Here is a 17737-nt window from a genome sequence, read left to right as displayed (position 1 = left end):
ATAAGATCCATCAAAATTTATATGTAAATGTAATTATTAGTATGGCATTTATTTAAAACCATGAGCCGGGCAAACAAAATGATTTGAAAATTTGAAAGGAGGAGAGATCCACCAAACACACAAATTTTGCTTCCTTTCACATTTCAGTTTGACTAAATAATACTGAAAATATACGTCGTCGATTTTTTTAATAATTTAAAATAATAAGATAATATTTATTTATATTTTTTCTTATCAAAACGTAATTATTTAAATTTAAATCTTTTGAAAAATAATATCATACTACTAAAATTACTTAATAAATTTTAAAATACGAATTATGTAATAATTTAATTGAGTCTTCTAATGAATCAAAATCAAAATATGAAGACTGTAACAGCTTTTGGTCCCTGTCTTCAGTTCAACTTCCGCTGTTGGGTTCACCATAACCAATGAGATTTCAAGAATAACGGCACTAAATAATAGGATAAAGTAAAAAAAAAAGCCAATTAAATTAGGTTAAAATGATATTTTTAATGAAAAGTAGTAGTGATGTTGGTTAAATCACTCGGACTTTTGAGTGATAGCTAAACATTTGATTAAATTGATATTATATTCAATTTCATAAAAAATTAAATTAAGTTTAATAAATAAAATATGAATAAATTTAATTAAATTAATTTTTGTACGATTCAATTTAATTCGATCAAATACTTGTTTTAACTAAAATTTATTTTTAACTCCTTTACTTTATAAGTACGTAAATATAATTAATCATTTTATCCAAAAAAAAATATATCGACAATTCTGTGATCATGGTATTTACCCATGAAATTAATTTATAATTAACAATTGTAGCTTGGGGCTACCGCTATGAAATTAAAGAAATAGATTTTTTAAATTATTTTTCTTATTTTATAAAGTTAATTTTGTTGATGTAAGTAATATAATGTTTAGTAATTATTTGAGAGGTTGATGATAGAATTTGATTGGTAAATCAAAAAATCACATTATGAGAATGGAGATTTCGAATGAAATTTTTCTCTAAGAAAGGAGATAGAGAAGGGAAAGAATTTTCAACTTCTCTCGAAGATAATCTAATTACATATTTTATATCCTCTTAATGCATAATAATTTTTTTTTGAATAATCTGAGATATTACAAGATAATATTTGTTTATAATTTTTTTTAATCATTAGTAATACACCCATATATACAATAATTCAAACTCAATATCTCAAGAAAGAACAATATTTTTCTAATCACTGAATCCACTCAATAGGTTGACTTGACAAAATTAAACTAAATATCATAATGTCATTTTGATAATGAATCTCACTAGTACTTTAAATCATACCCAATTAATGTACCCCCAACAGTATACTCCAAAATATTAAGGTTCCAATTAACGACCAAACCAATCAAGACAAGGGAGGGAATAATGTAAGAGAGAGAAAACAAAAGCTAATATTTACAACAAAAATGACTGTCTTATCCAACTTTTACACTATTATTATGTTCATTTACATCAATCAATCCATTTAGAGGTACACAAACCCTAACTGATGACAGTTCCTTGTTGAAATGTTTTGCTCTGGTGTGAAGATATTCGTTCCAAGTAACTGGTCGATAGAGAGGTGGGTGATTTGGGCCTACTGTTTTGGATGGGGAGATATTTCAACACACGGTGGTGGCCCATATAAGTATGCAATGGATAGTCGATGACGGGTACGATTCACCATGACCCGGTGAAGAACGCTTTGATATGAACCGTTGGATAGTATATGCATAAGGTCTCCGACGTTGATCACAAGCCTGCCCGGTATCGGAGGGACCGTTACCCATCCAACTCCCTCTTTAAAGACCTGCAACCCACTAGTGTTGTTTTGGTAGAGGAGGGTGAGGAGGGTGGAGTCAATATGCTCGGCGAGACCCATGGCCCGGTCGGGATCAGGACAAGCCGGGTAATAGTTCAATTGTAAAGCAGCTGAGGCCTCTTTTAAAGTCACCATTTGGGCCAGCCCATTTGATATCTTGCTTGATAGTTATGCGTAGGGAACCCAGCATGAGCCATATCAGTCTCCCAGCTAACTTTTTCATTCCTTCATTGTATTCTTTAATCACATCACTGATGAAGAAACAAATCAAATCAAATATCCAAAAGAAACAAAACACTTTATGCAAGAGTGAATGAGCTATTGCAAAGAAAAAAATCGACATATAATATTACGTTAAGAAGCGAAATTTTATGAGGTGAATATATATATATAATAATTTAAAATTTTGTAGAGAGACTAGTATTTCAATCATTCTCTTTGATCTATCTCGGACTATTACGGTGGATATAGCAAAAAGAAAACACTTAACAAGTGGTATGTTTTCATCGACTCCACTACTCCTAATCTACTTCGTGGGTCCATAGCTTTCATTGTAATCTTTGCTAATTGCATTAAAGAAAGATGTGTTTTTTGGGCCAAAAAGACGAAAAATATCAGGACTTGCAATGCATTCGCATTTGTGCAATGGGTGCTCACCACTGATTGCTGTAACCATGTGGCCAAAGTTGACGAAATTGCTCGTCTGGTGGCCCAAGGACAGTGAATCCCTCAGACCACATAAGCTTACAGACAAAGGAGGAAATCCTGGCGAATCCGTAGCCGGACACGCCGTCCGGCGATCTCGCGGCTTTAAGCTTTTGGTTAAGTGGTAAAAATAAAAGGGTCCGGCAAGTGCACTCCACCATATCAAGGAGACTCGTGGGGATTTCATGGCGGATCCAAAAATTTATGAATGAGGGTCCAAAATTTTAATTTTCTTTTCTTAAAATTAATGGGGTGCAAAATTTTTTATTTTTTTCATTTTTTTAACATATTATATTAAATTTCATTTTTTCCCTAAATAATGGGAATACACTTGACCTCTATGGGACTTAGTGCATCCGCCCCTCGATTCCATGGTTGTGACTTGGAAAACTCCCCAAGTTCTGCATGCATGGCCAATACTTTGAAGAGCATTAGGGTCGTCGAGATCGACAACCGGAAAGGCTTCGGTGGTGAAGGCTTCTCCGGCGAAAGGGTAACCGCCATCGTCGCGTTGATTCCATGCGTAGGGTCGTCAAGTTTGTGGAGAGAGGTGAAGTCGTGGGTAGGGTGAGCTTTAAAGGCGTGTCTTGTCCTCAAGTGGGAAAGCATACATTTCTACAACCCATTTCCCCACCTCCACTTGCTAATATTATCCAATTTCCCTCCTACTTTGCAAACGAATATTTTAATAAATATATCTATCTTAGGAATTATATATAGTCTTGTATTATTTTTACAAACTTACCTTTTTACAAGTTTATGGGTCCTTTTTCACAATTTTTGTTTTTTTTTTACATTTTCCTAATCTTCTTAAAAAATTAATAAGATATTGACTATCCTACAAAACACGACAATAACATGTTTTGTGCACATATACAAGGGTCGGAAAATGAATAAATCCTATCTTTATATTACTCTCTTTATCTCATTAACTTTATTCTTTTTAAATTTTTAAAATCGATTCATTCAAAATATCCTATCAAAAAATTAGCAAATAACAATATTAATATTATTCTTTTATTATATATTCATTCTTTTATATTTATCAAAATAAATCTGTCAAATTTATCAATAACTTTTTAGAAAATAATTTTTCATTTTATTTATTTTATGATTAACTTTATCTCTTAAAATCTATATTTAATCAACATGAGACAAAATTAACGAGACAAAAAGAATATTTATATTTTTTCCTTTAATATGGACCTCACATCTCTTGTTCCGTTTTGCTTGGTGGTTAACATGAACGCACAACATAATAGCAACAATATAGTCATGTTATGATAGTAGCGGCATCATATTATCATATCATACACATATTACATATACGTGGGAGATGCCTCCTTGTGAGCTGGTGAGCCCCCGCACATACTCATACACGATAGTTCATTCCACAAAGACATGCAGTCACGTGGCACAACGCGATGAGGTCCGGTCATTACCAAAACGGTCCCATATTATAGGGTAAACTACACATTTAGTATAAAACTTATTTTTGTTACATTGTAGTACTGAAATTTTATTTTATTTTTCAAAATCATTCATAACATTTAGTTTAGGTTTCACTTTATTACCCTACCGTTAAGAAATTAACAGAACTGCTGATGTGAAATTTTTATATTTTTTCATTGTTGATGTGACATTATCTTATGTTGACACGTCAACATCATCATTAAGTTTTATATGACGAGATACTAAAATGAAGCCTAAACTAAACACTAGGTATGGCTATAAAGCAAAATAAAGTTTAGATATCAAAACGAAACAAAAGTAATTGTTTAAATACTAAACGTGTAATTTACCCTATAGTATATTGATTTAAGGTAAAAGATATAATAATTAGCCATGTATATAAATCCTCAATTCTCTTTTGGACCAAAAATGTCACTATAATAACTTTTTTTTTTGTAATTACTAATTAAGCTTTTGTTTTCTAATAAATATATTGGTTGTCAACATTATTATTGATGAAATTTGTCCAAGTAGTTATAATCACTTTTTTTTTTCAATAAAAATAAAATAATATATTAATTCTCTGATTATTTATAATTAGTATCGACAAGTGTTTTAACATCTAAAAATAGTAATTCAATTAAATCCGAGTGGGTATCTTAATTTTGTCTTGAATCTTGATATATTTAAAATCGATACATATGACATAAGTAAATGCACTGTGCAGAACGGATATACAAAATACAATGATTTATGTGTTGTGTTGTATTTTCTAATGTAAGAAAAGTCATATTGTAAGAAGACATTAGAACCGACATGTTTTAGCCCGGATAAGGAGGCAGATGCCATCCAAACAATAAAGTCAGTTAAATCATTGAAAAGAAGCATATAAAATATCCATAAACCTAATTGAAAAAACTAATATAAAAATGACTATTCTTGCAATTATCTCTAAATACATAAGGACAATTATAATATTATGTTGGGTAATATTTTTTCACTTTAAACCTAAACTCGACCCGACCTGATCCAAACCCAGATTTTCAAAATAAAAATCAGGCCCGAGTGGGCCGAAATAGCAACTTTCGTTTTCATTTTTAAAAGAAATGGCATACAGTTTCTGCCGCGAAAATTATGAAATGATACACTCCGGCGACCGGAGAAGTAAACGGCAACTGATTAATTATGAAACCGTAAAAACTATGCTCTAGGAAAATAGTTGACTATAAGTTGAGAAAAACCCTATAGAAAAGTCATAACGTGTGATCAAGTGTAACAAAGTGTGGGATATTGTGATGCAACATGAGCATGGTTTGAACTATAGGTACAGGCGTCACAAATTTAATCTGGGCTAAAAGTTTTCTTAAGATTAATTAGATCAAATTTCAGTTTAAATTAGATTTTGGAGGATTTAATTGTCACAAATCTAAAGTTTGGGGGACTTCAATGACTGGAAATTAGATCAACTATAAGGTTTGTACTATGTTGATAAATGCAGAAACTCAAATTGCTGGTTTTGCAGCTCAAGAAGAAGTAGTGACGGCTGCGACTCACGTTGCTCGTGGGGCTGGCACAGGTGATTACACCAAACGGTCTTATTCGAATATAATAGAGATCATGGATTCATGCTCGGACAGGTGGCAGGCAGGTGGTCGAGCAGGTCAAGGCGAGGTAGACCACGGTTCAATGTCAACTGTGTGGTAAATTGGGCACTTAGTCGATAGGTGTTGGCACCGTTATAATGATCCTTTCAAATAGTTACTAACACTCAGTCGAGGTATGATGAGGAGTCTGCTCAAGCTCACACTGCTGCATATGACAACTGTAATTGTATGTGCGCCTCGAGAAGAATAAGACCATTTTGAATACTAAGCAAGATTGAGATTTAAATCAAGAACCTTAAAAAGTCTAAGGTCACACGTAATAATGTACCCTTTTTTAAGCATGAAACTCTTTCTCTCCCAAATTTTTATGTTTAGTCATCGATACCCTTCTATTTTCCCTCTCTGTGAAATTCTCGTCATTTGGACTATTGTTATTGTATTTTATCGTCGTTCAACTTTTTCTGATCCAACTTTTTAGGGTTTGGCAGAGGAAGCTAGAGCCGAGTCAACGTAATGGCTAAAAGCTTTACGGCGTTGTCGATGTCGTTTTCTAGTAAACTACTAGTATTTTCTCTATTTTCCCATCTTTTTATTCTTTTATTAGTTTTTCCGTCGTCCTGTATTTGGAAATCACCCTGATATTCGTTGTCAATCTTTGTGTCACTAGTGAATCTTAAACTCTAACCTATACCAAAACCCAAATAAACCCTACCCCACCATAACTCGACCCAATAACTTCTCTAGCCCAAGCTTGCAACATTGACTTGTCTACCAAGCCTGCCTCAATGACCCACTTTACCAGACCCCACATCCTTCGTACCTGGTCCAAGCCTTGATTTGTCACTGCTTTGGGCCTTCTGCTTAGGTCTGCTTAAGACTCATAGTTGTTGAAGTCTAGAACCCCCATGTCACATCGGTGATCCTGGCCCCTACTCAATCTCAAGCCTGTGGGTAAGCTCACCAAACTTTATCTAATTCGTCAAGCTTGACCCATTCCTAAATCAACCCATCATCTGAGCCTTTGATCTGTACTTGATCTAACCTGTTTGACCCATCCGTCTAATCCGCCCATTGACTCAATTTGTTGATCAATGTTAAATTTGATCGTTGACTAAAGTTCACATTGACCATTAATCTACATTAACTTTTTCCTTTTCGATCTGTTTAATCTAATTTATTCCATATTTTGCCGATATTTATGTACTTCTTTATTTATAATTTTTATAAGATTATCCTAGATTTTTAATATCAAATCCAAATCAAGTATCGATTGTTAGTTAGTAGATTATCGTTCCGGATTTGCAACTCTATAAAACTAAAATAAATGTGTGTCTCACTTGTGCTAAAATCTCAAATTTTCATTAAAAGAAAAACTAAGGCACGGTTAAGACAATATTTTCACAATCTGGAGGAACATTTCCCCTGATATGAATAAGAATGTACTCAACTTCGTATCAAGGAAATGTTATCAAAATCATCGGGTTTCGCATGAGCTTGAGAATATCAGAACATAATTCAGTTAGAGTGAAGATTTGGAACATTGCTCACGAACAAAAACGAATCGTTTCAGTATAAGTTTGGTGGTCGAAGTAGCTCACAATGACAATCTCTACACTGTTAAAAAACCTTATCTTTTTAGCAGAACACTACTAGAAATGGAAATGCCGAGATTGTTGACAGATATAAATCGCAATTTAAATTGCTGAAAGCATTAAAGAAACGTTGACCCAATGATTTAACCTTGGTGTGTTACAGATAGACAATGCATGTGACTTTACCTTAAAACCAGCACGTAACCATCAAGCAACGCATGACTATTGCTATTGAAGAAATAAAATAATTCTTGTCGCTTAGAATATTTATTGCAACCATCACAAGCAGCCAAAAGGGTATCATTATTAAAAAGAAACCTTTCTTTTCAATCACCTGCTCTCAAATTGTAACACACTTATAGCAATCATATGTTAAAAGTAATTTTGATATAGTTTATGCCATAATGTCTTAATTTTAGACACCACAATAACTTTTAAGACCAGACTGACTATATCGACCTTCGTTGCTAGATAAGAACCTCAATAGTTCAGCGTAATCAAAGGGCTTATAGAGCAAGGGGTGTGCTTCATCCACTAGCTCCTCCGGTGCCTTTATCATGTGACCTGCTTTCGGGACCGTAAACAGTCCAACGGAGTACCTCGGCTTGTCTCCGGTCAGCATCACGCGGTGATAAGTGGCCTTTAATCGCCCATTTAACCATGCCTGCAATATCATACCAACTTCATCTATTTATCTTCCATCCTTTACATATATATATAATTAGTGGAATGAATACTTACATGGAGAGATTCTCCAATGGTGACGATAAAAGAGTGTTTGGAGGGAATCCAGTCGATCCATTCTCCGGTGCTTCTGCTCTGAAGTCCGAGTCCGTTAACCTCATTTTGGTACAAAATGGTCACCAAGTCCATGTCTGTGTGTGCCCCTAGTCCAACCTGCGGTTCACTGGTTTTTGGTCCTTTATATTTCAATACCTTAAGAAGGTATTCACTCGACTCTATCTGCCCATCCATGTATTTCTCTACTTGGAAAATTTCTAATATCATTCTTCTTATCATTTGATCTAACTCCCTTAATTCCTTTGCGAAGGATTGTATAATTTTGCTGTCAATACATACAAACACATACACAGATGCAATAGTTATCAAGAGCACAAGGAGAAATTACAGGAAAACTAAGTGTATTAAGTTTGGAACCTGAAACTTGTGTTTCCTTGAGGCCAAAACGTACGAGTCTGGGCTTCAACGTTTTCAAGAAGGTGTGCATTATCGAAGCCAATGCTCTCGAACAATGGTATTTTAGGGTGTTGGCCAACATACCCATGGTAAGGCAGTTTGGAAACATTGCGAGTTTTGATTTCCAAAGGCAGATCAAATAGCTCTTCCATGCCTCCAAATATTGTTTCACGAGTCTCCAATGGGATCTTGTCGAACAAAGCCTCGAAGCAACCGAACTCTTCAAGGGCTTGTTGGACTTGCCCTTTCACCGAATCCCACTGATGGGTGCCCGGTTTTAGCTCCGGCTTCGTGAAATCGATGACCGGAAGCTTCGAAGGAGATTGTGAGTCCATTGCTGACCTGCAAAGCACAAGGGAGGTTTGTGAATAGTTAGATGTGTTTATCCTTATCGGTACATGAACGAGGATATGCAAACTATTTTCTTTATAGAATGATGGGTCACGTATGACCTTCGATAAATAAAAAATACTTTTTAGAAAATAAACTTTGTTCGGAAGCAGCATATTTTCAGGACCTTCACATGTTTTCCATTTTATAGGTATCTTAGTTCTTTATAGGTTTAATATATTTTCTAATATTCACTTTTTATATTTTTATTTTTAATCAAAACAATTTTCATGAATAGAAATATTAATAGACTAACCATCAATGTTTATAACTATCCCTTTTGTCCACTATTATGAAAATAAGAATAGGACAAGGACAAAATAACACAATTATTTTAAGTCATAAGCTCTAATATGGATTATGAGATTATAATTTGTTCCTTCATATTTAAGGATGTCGTTTTTTTATGATTTGTTCTTTGTACCCCAATAATTTCAAATCTTGAAAGACAATTTCATTCTTTCGTATTCGATTATGCTAAAATGCATGAAGATAATATATTCATTCATATCCAGAGATGTTATATTCATGTGATGATTCGCTCATTCGTATCTGAGTATGTCAAATATAGGAAATGACTTGCTCTTTCCTACACGAGTATGTCAAGTCTTAAAAAACAACTCCACTCCTTATCCGAGGATGTTGAAAAGTGTATAGATGATGTGCTCATGTGACTTGAAGCAAAGAGAGATGATTTTCTCCTTCAACTTGAAGCGATGAATGAATTGCTCCTTGAACCTTCAAATGATTTGGAGGTTTCAACGGGTATGTGTTTATCATTTTTAACATTGACATTTTAACACTAAAGGTCTTACTGATGGCTGAGAGATCTTTTCATCTAGTTCAGAAGATTTACTGATGGTTGAAAGATCTTTTTATCTAATTCAGAAGTTTTACTGATGGCCTAGAGGTCTTAACCATTTTATCATGCTTTTAACATTATCATTTTCAACATCATGTTTAAGAGGTCTTACTAATAGTCTGGTAGACTTTTTATCGTGCTCAGAAAATTTATTGACAATCCGAAGGTCTTAATTATTTTATCAAACATTATTATTTTTAAGATCATAGTACGACGGTTTTACTGAGGGCTCAAAGATCATTTCATCGTACCTAAAATTCTGATGAGTTTGACACCAAACCATTATTGACTGAAATTTCATTTATTGAAAATGTATGTTTTTAATACCATTCTTCTAATCAACAAAATGATCCTTTTTGAATAAAAACAGTACATTATCCAACTCTATTTTTTTTTAACATGTGAGGTACGTTTCATATAATTTATGATCTTTTATTAAAGACCGACGAATTTTCAGATTCATGATGGTTCTTCGACTTCCTTAATAACTTGGATCATAACTCTAATACCTACTTGTTTGGGCAAACCAAGCAATGATAATGCCGCTAAAATGGCAAAGAAAGTATATGCCAAACTTGAAGTTGAAGGCATAATGTAACACATTTATAGCAACCATTGTTAAAAGTAATTTTGATATAGTTTTTGCCATAATGTCTTGATTTTAGACACCACAATAAGCTTTAAGAAGAGACTGAGGACATCGACCTTCGTTGCTAACTAAGAACCTCAATAGTTCAGCGTAATCAAAGGGCTTATAGAGTAAGGGGTGTGCTTCATCCACTAGCTCCTCCGGTGCCTTTATCAAGTAACCTGCTTTCGGGACCGTAAACAGTCCGACAGAGTACCTTGGCTTGTCTCCGCTCAGCATCACGCGGTGATAAGTGGCCTTTAACCGCCCATTTAACCATGCCTGCAACATCATATATCATACCAACTTAATCTATTAATCTTCCATTCCATAATTTGCATATATAATTAATGGAACGACGACTTACATGGAGAGATTCTCCAATGGTGATGACGAAAGCGTCTTTGGATGGAATCCAATCGATCCATTCTCCGGTGCTGGTGCTCTGAAGTCCCAATCCGTTAACCTCATTTTGGTACAAAATTGTCACCAAGTCCACGTCTGTGTGTGCCCCTAGTCCAGCCCGCGCTTCACTGGTTTTTGGCCCTTTATATTTCATTACCTTAAGAAGGTATTCACTTGACTTCATGTGCTCATCCATGTATTTCTCTACTTGGAAAATCTCTAATATCATTCTTCTTATCATATGACTTAACTCCCTTAATTCCTTTGCAAAGGATTGTAAATTTTGCTGTCAATACATACAAACACATACACAGATGCAATAGTTATCAAGAGCACAAGGAGAAATTACTGTAAAACTAAGTGTATCAAGTTTGGGACCTGAAACTTGTGTTTCCTTGAGGCCAAAACGTACGAGTCTGTGCTTCAACGTTTTGAATAATGTGTGCATCATCGAAGCCGATGCTCTCGAACAATGGTAATTTAGGGTGTTGGCCAATATAACCATAGTAAGGCAGTTTGGAAATATTGCGAGTTTTGATTTCCAAAGGCAGATCAAACAGCTCTTCCATGGCTCCAAATATTGTTTCCCGAGTCTCTAAAGGGATCTTGTCGAACAAAGCCTCGAAGCAACCTAACTCTTGAAGGGCTTGTTGGACTTGCCCTTTCACCGAATCCCACTGATGGGTGCCCGGTTTTAGCTCCGGCTTCGTGAAATCGATGGCCGGAAGCTTCGAATGAGATTGTGAGCCCATTTTCTGACCTGGAAAGCACAATGGAGGTTTGTGAATAGCTAGATATATTTATCCTTATCAGTACAATGAATGAGGATGTGTGAACTCTTCTTTTTATAGAATGATAGATCACGTTTAACGTCCAATAAGTATTACTTTTTAGAAAACAAAATTTGTTCGTATGCATCATATTTTCAGGACCATCACGTTTTTTCCATTTTATTGATTTATTTTGTTTACACGGGACACGTTTTGGGCATATTTAAAGAAAACTTGATGTGTTAATTGTCATCTTGTAATTATAAGTTTGTTGATCATCATTTTGATCGGTTGCGAACTATTTCACTTTGACTTCAGTTATAAAAAATTTATTATTTTTTTAAGTTTTGAGTTCGAGCATTAACAATATTAAATATTACCTTATACGTATCTCAAATTAATAAAAAAAAGTGTTTGGTGGTGAATATTTAGATGAGAATAAGGGTTATATGTATAAGAGTGTGGATTCATTAGGATAATTATATCAATATTTTTTCCCCTAATATAGAAAGAGAATAATTAAAGTCACATCCTCATTAAAGTTGAGAAGAATTAAACACAACAGGGTCACCGACTTTCTCATCCAACTCATGAATTGAAACACTCTAAAATCATAATTGAAGTGATGAACTTTCATTCACCAACTCATGAATTGATTACTTTTGGTTCAACTGTCCAGCATTTCTCCATTAGCTACTGTGATGGTCAAGGGTTGAGTAATGACCACTCTATCTCTTCTTTTGTCCATCTTGCAGTTATGGAACTGTTGGTGCTGCCACCTCCAATGAGTATGTGTTAGAACCAAACCATAATAATTATGAAAATATTTGGATTTAATTATGTCAAATCATTAAGAATAAAATACTATATGTGGAAATGTACATGAATATGTTGAAATCATTCGATGTATCTTTGGTTGTATTCTTTCAAGAAGATATGTTTGCTCTTTTAATTAAAACTCAGATAGGAGTAAAACAAATTATCATATTTCTTGGGGACTATTACCTCTTTATATATAATGAATATCATATCAATCTATTAAATATTTATAATTATGTTCCTCGTCAAATTATTATTAATTTTTTAAAAAGAAGAGGAGCCTCCTTAAAAATCTTCATATTCGAGTTCAAGTCGAGATTCGTACCCAAATAACGGAAGAGAAAATAATACCCAAATATTTTATTAATACCAAAAGCCTAAACATCATTAGTTCTAATATCAAGCCATACTTTTCGGGCAACAAAATTCAAAAAAGCCTCATACTCCATAACCCATGACCCTGGTCCCCTAATTACCGCACATGAAACTCCTTACCCACATAGCCACCTACCAGAGCATGCTTGTAGAACACCGCAAAAAACACAGTAAACACCCAAAAGAACGCATCAACCATTTTTAACATCTAATAAGTAATTTTGATATAATTTATACCGTAACATTTTTCTCTCAGTAATGTATGAATTTTATTGAAGGAAAATGGTTATACATGATTACCATATGCCTCATTAAAAAACCCCTCCAAGTAGAAGAGGAAAAAGAGCACATAATGATGATCAAGGTTACAAAATGTCTTAATTTTTAACACCACAATAAGCCTCAAAACCAGACCGATTATGTCGACCTTTGTGGCTAACAACGAACTTCAATAGTTCAGCGTAACCAAAGGGTTTATAGAGTAAGGGGTGTGCTTCATCCACTAGCTCCTCCGGTGCCTTTATCATGTAACCTGGTTTCGGGACCGTAAACAGTCCGACGGAGTACCTCGGCTTGTCTCCGGTCAGCATCACACGGTGATAAGTGGCCTTTAACCGCCCATTTAACCATGCCTGCAACATCATATACCATACCGACTTAATCTATCTTCCATCCTTTGCATATATATATATATATATATGATTAATGGAATGAAGACTTACATGGAGAGATTCTCCAATGATGACGACAAAAGCGTCTTTGGACGGAATCCAATCGATCCATTCTTCGGTGCTGCTGCTCTGAAGTCCCAATCCCTTAACCTCATTTTGGCACAAAATGGTCACTAAGGTCATGTCCGTGTGAGCCTCTAGTCCAACTTGAACTTCACCGGTTTTCGGCCCTTTATATTTCATTATCTTAAAAATGCATTCACTCGACTCCATGTGCTCATCCATGTATTTCTCCACTTGGAAAATCTCTAATATCATTCTTCTTATCATTTGACTTAACTCCGTTAACCCCTTTGCGAAGGATTGTATAGTTTTGCTGTCAATACATACAAACACATACACTGATGTAAGATTTATCAAGAGCACAAGCAGAAATTACAGGAAACTATTAAGTTTAGAACCTGAAACTTGTGTTTCCTTGAGGCCAAAACGTACGACTCTGGGCTTCAACGTTTTCAAGAATCTGTGCATCATCAAAGCCAATCCCTCGAGAAATGGTATTCTAGGGTCTTGGCCAATATAACCATAGTAAGGCTGTTTGGAAACATTGCGACTTTTGATTCCAAAGGAAGATCAAATAGCTCTTCCGCGGCTCCAAATGTTGTTTCCCGAATTTCTAAGGGATCTTGTCGAACAAAGCCTCGAAGCAACCGAACTCTTTAAGGGCTTTTTGACTTGCCCCTTCACTGAATCCCAATGATCAGTGCCCGGTTTTAGCTCCGGCTTCGTGAAATCGATGGCCGGAAGCTTCCAAGGAGATTGTGAGCCCATTTCCATCTTGCAAAGCACAACGGAGGTGAATAGTTAGATGTGTTTATCTGTACATGAATGAGGATATGCAAACTACTATTTTTATAGAATGATGGATCACGTCACGTCCAAGAATATTACCTTATTATATTGTAGTTACGGTCTTCTCAAGTATTACCATAGGTGGCACAACCTTGATTTCACATTTGATACGAGTTGTGGTCTGTGTACGAGTGAGTGTTTGATCAAGTCGAGTAAAATTTTTTTAGTTATTTGAGTTGACGAATCCTATTTTGTAATCCGAACTTGACTTGAATTTTTTTCCAAGTCAAGTTGAATTTATAAAATTTGAGTCGAGTAGAGTTGAATTTTTGAGTTTCTATTTAAATTTAATTGTAATATTTATAATATTTGATATTATTTGATTCCAATTTAAATTATTTTTTATAATCTTATACAATACATATATATATATATATATATTTTTTTTTCTTATGTGATATACATACATATATCATTCATAGTCGATGATTCAACTCAAACTTGAAAATCAATCACAAATTACTAAAATTTCGAGTTATTCGATTGTATTTTAAAACACATTTGAACTTGAATTTTTTTCGAGCCGATCGAATTTATGAAATTACAACTCGAAATTAATTCGAGTCAAATCAAATCAAAAAATCAATTTTTGAATCAAGTCGAGTTTTGCATCTCTAATCCTATGGATAATTCATTCTAATCCGTACACTAAAACAACTTTGATAAGAGTTGGCCCTAGTCTGGTTGATTAGAATCATGCATCATATCTTCAGGAGTAATCATAATTTTAATTTTTTTTTTAAAATAATATAATTAATAAGTTAAGAAAAATAAATTATATTTTTAAAATCTAATCCAAATAAAATATTATGAGTTTGTATTTATACATAAGATATAGTATATATATTAAATGTTGTCTTTATTATAAAGAATAACAGGTTTGGCTCAATGGTTGGGGTATGTAAACTTACCCAGTTGACCTTGGTTTGATTCTCTTGGGTTACCTATGCATGATTTATTTTTCATCAATCAGAGGTGACATGATACCATTTGATTTGAGGATTAAATTTATTTTAATTTATTAAAAATATTACTAAATTGAGAGAATTATAAATAACAGAGATTAAATATGTAATTAAGATAAAATATTTAATTCCCATGTCACCTAATCCGTTAAATATTAACAACAAGTGATTTGATTAATAACAATCAAAATTAGATGGTCTAATTGATAAAATTAAAAGATTGATAGTTAAAGTAAAAAGATTAAATAATTAAGTGATCAATATAATTTATTCTTTTATTTATATAACAATTATATCAAAATATAACTAATAAAACATTTTAGACTAGTGAATAAGGCGTGAACTTTCCCCTAATACAGGCTTGGGTCCAATACCTCTCAAGGCCAAAATCTGTAATTAGATGAGATTTTTTTTATTATTTTATTAATCTAGGATATGCTTACAAGTAGTAGTATCAGTTTTAAAGACTCTTAATTATTTGACAATTAACGCTCAAATACCTTATAGTATTTGATACTTGAACCTGAGACGTTTAGAAATTACAATTATTCTTTCAACTATTGAAGGATTACTAGAAATATGCAAAATATAGTTTAAGTATTTAAAATTAAAAAAATGTTATAATTGAGGGGTTATTTTATAATAAAATTAAAAAACTACAACTCTAAGTTTGACTTGACGAATTAATAATTATGGGTTGAGTTCAGGTTAAAAATTTCAAATCTTAAAAATACATAAATAAATTTTAATCAAACCAATCCATTATTTTTACGCACAATAGAAATTTCAGAGTACAAAACCAACATACTTTGTAATAACAAATAAGGGCTTTCATCACTCGACAGCAAACAAGAGGGAAAGAATTGCATATCCGAATCAAACACCACAATAAACTTTAAGAGCAGACTCGGCTTTTTGACCAGCCTCCGTGTAATAGAACCCCATGAACTTAACGTGATCGAAGGGCTTAAACAGCAAAGGGTGTTCTTCATCCACCACCTCATCAGAAGCATTTATTGTGTATCCTGCTTTCGGGATCGAAAACAGTCCCGCCGAGTACCTCGCCTTGTCTCTGGTCATCATGACTCGATGATAAGGAGCATACACTCGACCATTTAACCATGCCTGCAACATTCAAAGACGCATCAATTTCATTCAATTAATTAGTCTGCACAACAACAAAGAACAACAAAACATGAGGAAACTTACATAGAGGGATTCTCCGATCATAACAGTAAAAGACTGCTTGGAGGGTTTCACATTGATCCATTCTCCTTCTTTGGTCTGAACCTCCAACCCATCAACCTCGTTTTGGTACAATATGGTCACTACGTTCTTGTCGGTATGACTGTTTAATCCCAGTTTTGTTTCTGTTGTTTCTGTCCCTTTGTATTTCATTACCCTCAGAAGATAATTCGTTGAATCCATGTGTTCATTCATGTATTTTTCAAGTCCAAAACTCTCCAATACCATCCTCCTGATATTTCGATCCAATTCTGATAATTGTTGCGAAAAAGATTGTATAGTTTTGCTGGAAAAGAAAACAGCATCATTAGCTCAAAAAATCAGAAGCAAAATTGTCCTACGCAGAATTTTATATTAAAATAATATATAAAATGTATGATAATTTAAAATCTTCATGAGACAATTGTACTGCTCTCGAACCATTTCTGCCTACAAAATTTATTATGAGAAAGGAACCTGAAACTTGAATTTCCTTGAGGCCATGAAGTATTGGTCAGGGCTTCAACTTTTTCAACAACGTCTGCATCATCGATGCCCTGCTTTCGTATAACGGGACTTGAGGGTATTGGCCAACGTAACCATGATAAGGCTTCTTGGAAACATTGCGGATTTTGGTTTGTAAAGGCAGATCGAAAAGCTCTTCCAAGGATCCGAATATCGACTCTCGGAGGTTGATCGGGATCTTGTCGAATGTAGCCTCGAAACAACCGTAGTCTCGAAGGGCTACGTGGACTTGGCCTTTCACCAGATCCCACTCGTTCGTGCCTGGTTTTAGTTCTGGCTTGCTGAAATCGATTACAGGGAGCTTAATTAGAGGAGTTTGAGAGTCCATTTCTGATGTAAAAATGTGCACAAATTTTTGTTGGGTTGAGAATTTTCATGTAAATGAGCCGATATATAGTGCTGCACTGATGTTCTGTATGCTTAGGGGTGAAGTTCCATCAATAAGATCAAATTGAAGATAAAAAGAATATATCAAAGAATTGTTGTTTTATGATTAAGAATCGGCAGAGCAAAGATTCTTTTAACTATTTATGTTTATCTTTTTGCCCATACAACCATTCCAAATTATACTATATTCTTCGTAGTAACAGACATAATTTCATGTTAAGGGTGAATTTATAAAATTTTAAGGAGTAAAAACAATTTTTAATAAACAATATATAAGAATTTGAAAGTTTTAGTGAGACGACCGCCTTTACTCGCCCCTCTAACTTCATCCCTGTTCTTTAGCCTGATAGAGTCAGTAGGGGACCTGAAGAGGAGCTCAATCATAATTGAAGCACAAA

At 34.1% G+C, this 17737-nt stretch overlaps 3 protein-coding genes and 2 pseudogenes across 3 annotated transcripts; all 5 read right to left on the bottom strand.

The window, feature by feature from the left end:
* Positions 1 to 1330: 1330 nt before the first annotated feature.
* On the bottom strand, positions 1331 to 3170 carry LOC120125344 (annotated as a pseudogene).
* A 4377-nt stretch (positions 3171 to 7547) lies between these two features.
* LOC120125364 (probable 2-oxoglutarate-dependent dioxygenase AOP1) lies at positions 7548 to 8756 on the bottom strand. Its single transcript, XM_039143793.1, has 3 exons — positions 8368 to 8756; positions 7951 to 8275; positions 7548 to 7873 (listed from the first exon to the last, which is right to left on the bottom strand). The coding sequence occupies exons 1-3, from the start codon at positions 8739 to 8741 to the stop codon at positions 7625 to 7627; spliced, it is 948 nt and encodes a 315-aa protein (XP_038999724.1). The 5' UTR covers positions 8742 to 8756; the 3' UTR covers positions 7548 to 7624.
* Positions 8757 to 10236: 1480 nt separating this feature from the next.
* LOC120125374 (probable 2-oxoglutarate-dependent dioxygenase AOP1.2) lies at positions 10237 to 14226 on the bottom strand. The gene is made up of 4 exons (XM_039143801.1): positions 14187 to 14226; positions 11062 to 11464; positions 10654 to 10970; positions 10237 to 10568 (listed from the first exon to the last, which is right to left on the bottom strand). Exons 2-4 carry the CDS (start codon positions 11441 to 11443, stop codon positions 10320 to 10322), a joined length of 948 nt encoding a protein of 315 aa, XP_038999732.1. The 5' UTR covers positions 11444 to 11464; positions 14187 to 14226; the 3' UTR covers positions 10237 to 10319.
* LOC120125373 (2-oxoglutarate-dependent dioxygenase AOP2-like) lies at positions 12923 to 14180 on the bottom strand. Its single transcript, XM_039143800.1, has 3 exons — positions 13788 to 14180; positions 13378 to 13702; positions 12923 to 13287 (listed from the first exon to the last, which is right to left on the bottom strand). Exons 2-3 carry the CDS (start codon positions 13654 to 13656, stop codon positions 13033 to 13035), a joined length of 534 nt encoding a protein of 177 aa, XP_038999731.1. The 5' UTR covers positions 13657 to 13702; positions 13788 to 14180; the 3' UTR covers positions 12923 to 13032.
* Positions 14227 to 16074: 1848 nt separating the features above from the next.
* Positions 16075 to 17295, bottom strand: LOC120125368 (annotated as a pseudogene).
* Positions 17296 to 17737: the final 442 nt, after the last annotated feature.

This window comes from Hibiscus syriacus, unplaced genomic scaffold, assembly GCF_006381635.1.
Source record: "Hibiscus syriacus cultivar Baekdansim isolate YM2019G1 unplaced genomic scaffold, ASM638163v2 tig00110430_pilon, whole genome shotgun sequence".
NCBI classification, from domain to species: Eukaryota; Viridiplantae; Streptophyta; class Magnoliopsida; order Malvales; family Malvaceae; genus Hibiscus; species Hibiscus syriacus.
This window is presented reverse-complemented; position numbering and strand designations above follow the sequence as displayed.

Bases quoted from the DNA above. Each gene is read 5' to 3' on its own strand.
- LOC120125364 (XM_039143793.1), bottom strand. From the start codon at position 8,741: ATGGACTCACAATCTCCTTCGAAGCTTCCGGTCATCGATTTCACGAAG. The intron at 8,276-8,367 runs GTTCCAAACTTA...ATGTATTGACAG, and splicing joins CAAGGAAACACAAGTTTCAG to CAAAATTATACAATCCTTCG. The intron at 7,874-7,950 runs GTAAGTATTCAT...ATGATATTGCAG, and splicing joins CCATTGGAGAATCTCTCCAT to GCATGGTTAAATGGGCGATT.
- LOC120125374 (XM_039143801.1), bottom strand. From the start codon at position 11,443: ATGGGCTCACAATCTCATTCGAAGCTTCCGGCCATCGATTTCACGAAG. The intron at 10,971-11,061 runs CTTGATACACTT...GACAGCAAAATT, and splicing joins CACAAGTTTCAGGTCCCAAA to TACAATCCTTTGCAAAGGAA. The intron at 10,569-10,653 runs GTAAGTCGTCGT...ATGATGTTGCAG, and splicing joins CCATTGGAGAATCTCTCCAT to GCATGGTTAAATGGGCGGTT.
- LOC120125373 (XM_039143800.1), bottom strand. From the start codon at position 13,656: ATGATAAGAAGAATGATATTAGAGATTTTCCAAGTGGAGAAATACATG. The intron at 13,288-13,377 runs GTAAGTCTTCAT...ATGATGTTGCAG, and splicing joins TCATTGGAGAATCTCTCCAT to GCATGGTTAAATGGGCGGTT.